The sequence below is a fragment of the Ambystoma mexicanum genome, chromosome 1p (genome assembly GCF_040938575.1).
Source record: "Ambystoma mexicanum isolate Mex_15411 chromosome 1p, UKY_AmexF1_1, whole genome shotgun sequence".
Taxonomy (NCBI): domain Eukaryota; kingdom Metazoa; phylum Chordata; class Amphibia; order Caudata; family Ambystomatidae; genus Ambystoma; species Ambystoma mexicanum.
Genome location: NC_090921.1, coordinates 971,972,296 through 971,981,099, shown reverse-complemented (window position 1 = coordinate 971,981,099; position 8,804 = coordinate 971,972,296). Strand labels below are relative to the sequence as shown.

The 8,804-nt window shown below is 43.7% G+C and overlaps 1 protein-coding gene across 2 annotated transcripts in view; it reads left to right on the top strand.

Annotated features, from left to right (window-relative positions):
- The first annotated feature begins 2,545 nt into the window (after positions 1–2,545).
- Positions 2,546–8,804, top strand: part of E2F4 (E2F transcription factor 4) — a 471,886-nt gene continuing 465,627 nt past the window's right edge. Inside the window, exon 1 of one of the 2 annotated variants that reach the window (XM_069653900.1) lies at positions 2,546–2,989. In XM_069653900.1, the coding sequence (XP_069510001.1) occupies positions 2,864–2,989 (126 nt within the window). In that variant the 5' untranslated portion in view covers positions 2,546–2,863. The remainder of the gene's footprint in view (positions 2,990–8,804) is intronic. The other variant, XM_069653909.1, reaches the window with a different exon arrangement.

The following is an 8,804-nucleotide window of genomic DNA, read 5'->3' as shown; positions in this document are numbered from 1 at the left end:
TACCATAACTACAAAAATGGCGTCTCTTTATATGCACGCATATACATCTATTAATCAGTATTTCATGCAATATTGTGTTTGTGTAGAGTTTCTTAGCATGGCCCTCTCCCCCCTGACATTGCACGTCTATCTATGGGACTCGCCTTACTCTAGAGCGCCTCGTGCGTGCGAAAGGTTAATTTCCTTCCCAACAAGAGTTTTCATATGGAGCACTGATTGATTTGGAAAGGCTCTGCAATTATTTAACAGTTTTCTTTATTACTGCAGGGCCTTTTCTAATATGTAAATGTTTAAGCAATTGGAAGTGCGATGGCATGTTTTGGACTGAAAACCTGTGCACAGCTCCAGTTGCCTTTTAAATTCCTTATTATTAGACTATGAAAAGGAGAAATAATAAAACTCCCTTTTAAAGCTTACGTTAACATCAAGGATATCTGCAAGTTTGACACGCAAAAAAGTCTCATTCATATGTATAGTGAAATGTTCTTAACAAAGTGCATAAAAACAAACAAAGTTTGCATGAAAGAATTCCAGATTCACTGCTTAACCAAAGTGTGTGATCTTTGGCAAATAATTAGATTGGGAGTTCTCAAAGACTACCATCCTTTGCAAATCACAATAAGGGTGTCAAAAGTGGTCAAATCAGTCTGTGATCGATGAGCATCTTTGAGAGATGGTTGCATTAGGCTGGCGAATTCAAGTTTAACTTTAAATGACTTAACAGTAATCCATTGTACTGAGATTCTGGTTTGAATCACTGAGATGTTTCAGCACAGCATCCTTTAAAGGCCAGGCTATGAAAAAATACATACTTGCAGAGTTAAAGAGGGTGTGACTGAAGTAGAATGTGTGGAGGGACACACAGAAATTGACACACATGGATAATGAAACAAGAAGAGAGAGACAGGTCTAAGTTACTTCATCAGCTGGAAGTTAGAGCTGTGAGAAGTCTGACATAGGCCGACTCATCGATAGAAACCTTGAAAATTAATCCTTTGAAAGCGAAGAAAGAAACCAAAATAATGGATTGGATCAGGACAGGAAATGCGGCGCACAAAACCAAAAAATAGCTTTCTAACTCTGGAAAAAAATCTGGGAGATACCGAAATATTTACGAAAGCATCCAAGCTGGGAGTCACGAAATATATTCTTCAGGGCACGCCTAAATATAATCCGTATAGGAGAAATTTTAAATAGAGGACAAAATCATAATGCCATCATTCTGTGCAATTTGTGTGCACATCCTAAAATACAAAACTTGGAGCATTTACTTCGAGACTGTGAAGGGACTAGGGACACAAGAATAATTTATTTTTCTAAATTCGTAGACAAAATAGAATATCTACTATCAGAACATTTTTGGAACCTTTTGATATCGGGATATAGCACAGCCCTAACAATTGCAGTAGGTCAAGTATTATTAAAGATGGTCTATTCTCTACGGAAGCCTGGAAGAAAGAGGATGCTAGTCTCAAAGATATACAGGAGTAGAGTGGGGGGCAGTGCTTGATGGTCCTCATGGTCCTCAGGTTCCTTCATGTTTTGGTGATTCTGTAATGTTTTTGTCTTCAGTAGATTTTTTTATCAACGCTGCTGAAAAATGACTGTTCTTATTTTATATGTTATATTTTATGGTTTGGTATAAAGTTTTTCTTTGTTTTTTGTAAAGGTCAAATTTGATCAAAACAAATAAAAAAATAAAAAATAGAGACACACATGGAACCTGAGACTAATGGGTACCTATGAAAATGAAGTGAGACACAGTATGAGATTATCTGAAATTGGTTATTGAACCTCAGCCGGGTTCTGGCGTGAGAGCGATGTTAAAACCCTTCCAGGCTGAGCCCCAGCCCACTCTAGTCCAGATTGGCGAGAACCTGCAATTCATGTTTCCCCATTTAAAGCACCGAGGGGCGCGGAAGTGATAAAGAGGCAACAACAAAGTGTGTGGTTATAGTGAACCACCGAGAAGAAGAAATATATTTTAGGTACCGTAGTAAATGCTTACTATCAAGTGAGACACAACGGGATTGTAATTTTCAGAGTGTTTGGTTTACATCTAATCAGAAATTGTCCTGCAGAGACTACCTGCCCAAAATCATCTTCTCCAATCAAAATGCCATGTGATATCATTGGGTAAAAAGCCATGTGATGTCCTTCCCTTTGATATCAAACTCGTTGATATATATTTGTAATATTTAAAACTTGAAAAAGTACACCACTGTTTGGGTCTACGCTGAGAAGTATGGAGTCCTTATTCATTTGTATCACTCCCCGATTTCTGGATCGCCCGTCCATCTTTGCTGTCAATCGAAGATGTCTCTCGTCTCCCCTTGTCCCCTCCCCCCTTTCCTGACTGTGCCATCTTTCATCCCCCTCAGTATGCTTCTCTCCCTTACAGTCACCCACCAATTTCCCTTTGCTCTCTGGTGGCAGTAGCTCTTCCCCGACTGGTTTGTTTTCATCTTTCTATTTCTCTTCTTGCTGCTGCCTCTCTCTCTCTCTCTCTAGCACACATGTATCCCCAAGGTTTCCGGGTTCATGCATGTCTGATTGCCAGTGCTCTGCTCGCTTTCACTCGCTGCACTTGCTTTCCTGACTGCTCTGTTCGCCCGGGCTGCTGTTCAAACCCATCCCAGGTTGCATCGCGGCGGTAACGGCTCCCATGGGGAGACGAACTTACAACTGCTAAGCGCCTCGCACACTTTAGTGAATGCACTCTGAATCCACATGCGTGTGTCCCTTTTCACCGAGCGCGTGCAAAACCTTTCAGCCAACAAAGTTACCCCCCTACCACTACGCACGAGCACCGTGCTCCCACTCCAGCGCGTGCCCGTGACCCGGAAGCGCTACCGGCACGAAGATGGCGGACTCGGCCCTGCAGCTCCCAGCCACACCAAGCCGGCACGAGAAGAGTCTGGGACTGCTCACCACCAAGTTCGTGACCCTCCTACAGGAAGCCAAAGACGGCGTTCTGGACTTGAAAGTGGTGAGTAGAAAACTTTGTGATGGGGAGCATGACGTGTGCTGGATCTAAAGTAGCGAACAGAGAGTACGTAGGACGGAACCTAATGTGTGGTAAGGGAACACTTGGAGTGCTGGACCTAAGTGGAATGGGAAGCAGCCGTAGCGGACTCGCGAGGGCTCCCAAGTTGCGAAGAGGGACAGCATGTGGTGTGTTCGACCATCAGCTGATGGATTATGGACTAGTGTTTGAGTGGGGATGGTGTCTGTCAAACTAGCAAGAGTGGATCTAATGTGTGATGGGGCAACTCTGAGGTTGATGGACCTAATGTGTGGGGAGTAGAGGGCTGGCCTGAAAAAAGGGGGAGGGTGGGCACATTTAGTGTTGTATTTGACGTGGTGCGAAGGCGCACATGGGATTTGATTGTGGTGGAGGGGGACTCATAGTCATACCTGCCTACATTTGAAAAACACGGAGATGTGTGCCCCGCCCATAGCCACACAAAACTCCGCCCAATTGCACAAGGCTCCGCCCACATGTCAAAAAGGTAAACTATATTGTGTGATCGGCTATGTGCACGAAACTGTGCCCTCAAAAAAACGCATTTACAACTTTTACAGTGCCCTGTTCCATTTGGAAACCATACACTACTCCAGAAAAAGGCATTTTTGCTGACATGTGCTGGCCGGGCTCCTCAGCTGTAGGCAAGGGGGCCTCCAAACATCACTTTGAAATGCGCACCCACACACCATTCCATTCGGAGGCGGCCTTCCAGCCTCTTTAAGTTGATTCTGAGAATATACCCCTTGTTTCCCCATTATAACCATAAGACTACGAGTACCAGAATGCAACGGTAAAGAAGGCCTGGACTATCTGTACCCCGAGGTGTTTGCCTCTGTGAAAGACCATAACAGGGAAGCACTGAACATGAAAAACGTACGAGAAAGGTTGGACTGGTGCATAACGTTGTCTCGGGCACCAATGGAAAAATGGCCCACGGTTGCAAATGCAATTCATTCATTTTATGATGGACTATTTGATTAGTACTCAAGGGGGAGTTTTGGGATAAAATGTGATGCAAATTGTGCCTTTTAAGATATTTATTCAGCAACACTGGTCAAAACTAGTTAAGTAAATCATCAAACTGGCCCATATTGGCCAGAAAAGTGCGCCACTTTGGCCCCAAAAAATGGCCCACACCAACATTTTGAGTTTTTGTTTCGGGCTTTGCCCTGTATGCCAGTCCGAGTGAAAACTACCCGGAACACTGCACAATGTGATGCCAGCATAGTAGAGGTTGCTTCTCTGGTTTCACGCCAGTGGTGCCACTCTGACTAAAACACCCATGCAGTGTTTCTGACATCGATTACACAACCATATGTTTGAAAATGCAGATTGTCTCAATTTAGTCTCTGAGATTACACCTTCTTTCTTATGAAAGGTTTGGTTTCAGGAAAAAGGCATACAAGTTTCCTTTCTGTGTCATGTCAACCAAGCCGGCAAGGCACAGACTAATATGCATTGTTAGTCTGGTATTTACTTCAGAGTAGATGCAGATTATGGGGCTTTTAAATGTTAAAGAGTCCATCCCACTGGGCTGTGGCTTGACGGAGAAATTTACCATTCCCACACACTTGCCTGCATCCAAATGGGTTACTTAAAAGCAACAAGGAGAATGAGGGAAACCTACCTGCAGCCTGTGAGTCCTGCTGAGACATTGCTTTAATATTTTATCAAGCCCTTGATCAGCGCTTCTCTGGCAGGAACAAATAAAAGTAACCCTTAATTATAAAATCACCTAAACAGACATGATTTACAATTTACAAGTGCAGCCACAGCCTCTTCAAGGTTCACTGCTCCTGCCTTGTGGCGAAAACCCAGAGACTCCACGCTCTTCCCCGGAGGGACGGAGAAGAGCGTGAAAACCCTGAGTCTCCGGGCTAAACCCAGAAGTTAGGCAGGTATGGGGGGGGTTGTGGATATAAAAGGCTTAGAGAGTGTAAACAATGCATGACCTAAAGTGGTGGGTTGGAGCATAGGGTATGCCCGACCAGGTGTGGCGAGGGAGATGTGTACAGGGTTTGACTAAAATGGATACCAGTGAAGCATGAGTGCTGCTGCACTTAAACGAGATCTAGGGAGCATATACAAGACTTTTAAGATTGCTTTAAGCTTTCCCTTTAGAGTTTTGTGTGCAGCCTCCAGTCCCAAGTTCTACTCATGGAGATTTGCTTGAACCCTTAATTCTTCTGGAAATTAGGCTGTCAAACCTACTCTTATTTATATACAGCTCTTAGAAGGTGGAGGCGCCACAAATATAACTTCACATGAGACGTAAACAATAACAGTCCTGTTATAGTTGACCCATTATGTTTGTCTAAATGTGCCCTAATGCCCCTTATGGGCATTCTCATACACAGAGGTATGTTTTTATGACACTAGTTGACCTAGGAGATGGGATTAGTGCCGGAAGTGGCCGTCATTAAACTAACCAGACTATTCAAAGGTAAAAGCAACAGTTTATTGACTAATGGGAAGTTTTAGATCCTAGATCTATTAAAAGGCGATATTGGTAGACTGCTGGACCTTAGGTGGTACGAGGGAGAAGGACTACTGGACCGTCATGTAATCATTTTCAATCTGTGGTGCGTTGGATCACTTCAGGTGCTACACTTTTTGTTCTGAGGATTTTGGGAAGTCATAAGAAACATTGACAATGATGGACCTTATGGGGTGAGAGCAAGGTTGGGTAGTATAAGTGACAATGCTGGACATAATAGGATGAGGTTGAGGTTTGGTAGTACAAGCAAGCATGAAGACAATCAGTATCTAAAGTGGTGATGTGAGGAATAACGAAACAAATGTGATGAGAGAAGGGGCCAGAGAAAGTTCTGGACTTGCGATGGTGAGCAGCGAGAGCTGGACCCAAAAATAATGGAGCTGTAACCTGGTTCTGGGAGTGAAGTGGTGAGGGGGCTTATGAATAGTGCTGGACCTAATGGTGTCAAAAGGGAGTGCAGAGATTATAGGGGCATAGCTGGTCCTCTGATGGTGAGTGGGAGCAATGCAGTTTCTGGAGTCACAGTTGGTGGTGGGGACATGGAGTCCTGTACCTTAACTGGTCGAGTCACTGGTGCGTGTGTGTGTGGGACCAAAGGGATGAGGGTAAGGTGGATGCGCGGTGGCCCATCCATCTAAAGTTGGAGAAGGCGTTGTGCAACAAACACAATCTGTATAATCCGGTTTTTGGTAGGCCACATCACGCCCCTTATAGATTTGCTGTCAAAGCAGGAGTCTTAGGTTTGGGCAGCGTTGAGAAATTGGACAGACACTTTTCCTATAGAATCACTCCTTTTCAACAGTAAACCAAATTACCATGTTTGTCTGTTTCATTTATATAGAGTTCTGTGATGGTTTGTGTAGTGTCCAATGAGGACACAGAAGCGATGTAATTATATTAATGTTTTATTGTAAATTACATTGAGTCTGGGAAATGCAAGCCAACTCCACCTTCCTCTCCAGGCGCATCCCGCTACTCAGCTCTGCACTCAACACTGTGTTCCTGGGTTCCATGACACGGTGTGGGCCACATGCTACACACCCCCTTTCTTTCACAAAAGTTATTCTCTCTCATTATCGGGTGTAATCATCCAGATATCTCGGTCTTCGGTAGCTTCTCCCATATCTGTAGAAGACACATCTGCCGTATCTGAAAAGGAAAAACCACCCCTACAAACTTTCTCCTTTCCTACACCAATTCCTCCACACATTTTAGCCCCCTGACTCGCTCCTACCACCATCAACCATTCCCGGTTCCATACTCTCCCATCCTTTGTTTTCACAGCATGTTTGAAAACCTCCATCACCTCAATTGGCCTGACCATTGGCACCTATCAGCTTTCAACACAACCGGCAATCTGATTGTGAACCAGCCTCCCACTCTCAGGAGAAGATGCCTCCTGAATCTCCTATTATCTCGCAAAGCCTTGTTTCTCATCTGATGTTGTCTTTCACTTCATCTAACCTCACTCCCATGCCAGTCATCTCACCCATCCAACCCGGTGACAACTTTGTAGCACCCTTCCTTCCTCTACTATGTTGAAAGGGTGAAACCCCAGTAATGCTGTGTAATGTGAACCCATAAGAAAACATAGTTCTTTTTACCACCTCTTTCCAATCCCTTCATTTGACCACGCCCATCTAATGGCTTCTTTAATTATCCTGTTATATCTTTCCACAATTCCAGTGGTTTGTGGATGATATATGGCACTGGTTTGGTTTTGTGAACAATGACCCTTTCCTCACAGTATACCTCCATCTATTTCACAAACTGCATCTTGTTCCTCATCTATACCTCCAACTTCCACACTTGTCATCCGCGACGGACAATTCGCGGCATAGTTCCACACACCAGTGATATACTGAACTGCGAAATGAAATTCCTGCAACCCGGACACCCATCTTCTTTTTCTCCCTGACTCTTTGTCCAGACCTTTCATGGAAAACATCTCGACCAAAGGTTTGTGATCTGTATTTAAAACAAAGCTGGTGCCCCAAACAAAACGTCAGAATTTATCCACAGCCCATTTGATGGCTGGAGCCTCTTTTTCTATGGTTGCATAAGCTCTCTCAGGTCCCTTTAGCAGTCGTGAGACAAATGCTATTACATGCTCCTTTCCTTTCTTAATTTGTGTAAGAACAGCACCTAACCCACATTGCTTTCATCCGTAGTAATCGCAGTGTGTAGTCCCCTCTCGTAGTTATGCAACGCTGGTGCCATTGCTAACGCCCTCTTAATAATGTACTGAAATTCATCTTCACAATTGTCGTCCCACATGAACTCTATGTTTGTCTTTAATGCGCCTCTCAAGGCACTCGTGTGATCAGCAAATCCTCTGACAAACTTTGACTAGTACTCTGCCATTCCCAAAACTGTTCTAACATGTTCCTTGCAATTAGGAGTTGCAATGTGTTCTATCGTATTGATAAGATCCTTCTTGGGATAGATATCTTCTTTGTTGATCAAACACCCTAAATATTTGTTCTCTTTTTTTCTATTGATCTTCGATTTTTCACTGCTTAGGGTCATTTCAACATCACGCAGTTTCTTGAGAATTGTCTAATCGCCTATCGTGTCTTCTTTGTTCTCGGTGCACACTAACACGCCATTCTGAAAAAAAATTACACATTCTTCTTCAAATATTAATAGCAGCCGCAGATATAGGTATAAGGCCAAATGGCATCCATCAGTATTAGAACAGACCTTCCAGTGTTATAAATGCCGTTAATGTCGAGATTCCTTATGGAGTTTAATTTGAGGATACACTGCAGTGTTGTAAATACTTTTGCCGGCCCCATTGTTGATATCAGTTCTTGTATGTTAGGTAGTGGATGCCTCTCTGGGATTACACATTTATTTAGTTGTCTGAGGTCCACACAAATTCTGACCTTCCCCAAGCTTTTTCTCACTACCACCAGGGGTGATACCCATTCAGAAGCAGCAATTCTCTCTCTAATCCTCTGTTCTTCAAGCTTTCGGAATTCAATCTTCACTTCATCTCTCATTGACAACAGAACATTGCAGAGTTTCTGGGCAACTGGTCTGCAACCTTCCCTAAGTAGTATGCAATGTGTGAAGCCCTTCAAGCATCCGATCTCGTCTTTGAATACCTCTTTGAGGAGAGTCTAACTAATATGCTTCTCTGGCCCTTCAACTGTAAATACAGACTCTATTGCATTCGGATCTAGCCGTACCTTCAGGGGTCTTTGGTGCGTGCAGCTCAGGAGGGGGGATGCTCCTTTCTTTGATAAATACACAAGTCCATGGTTGAACCTCTTC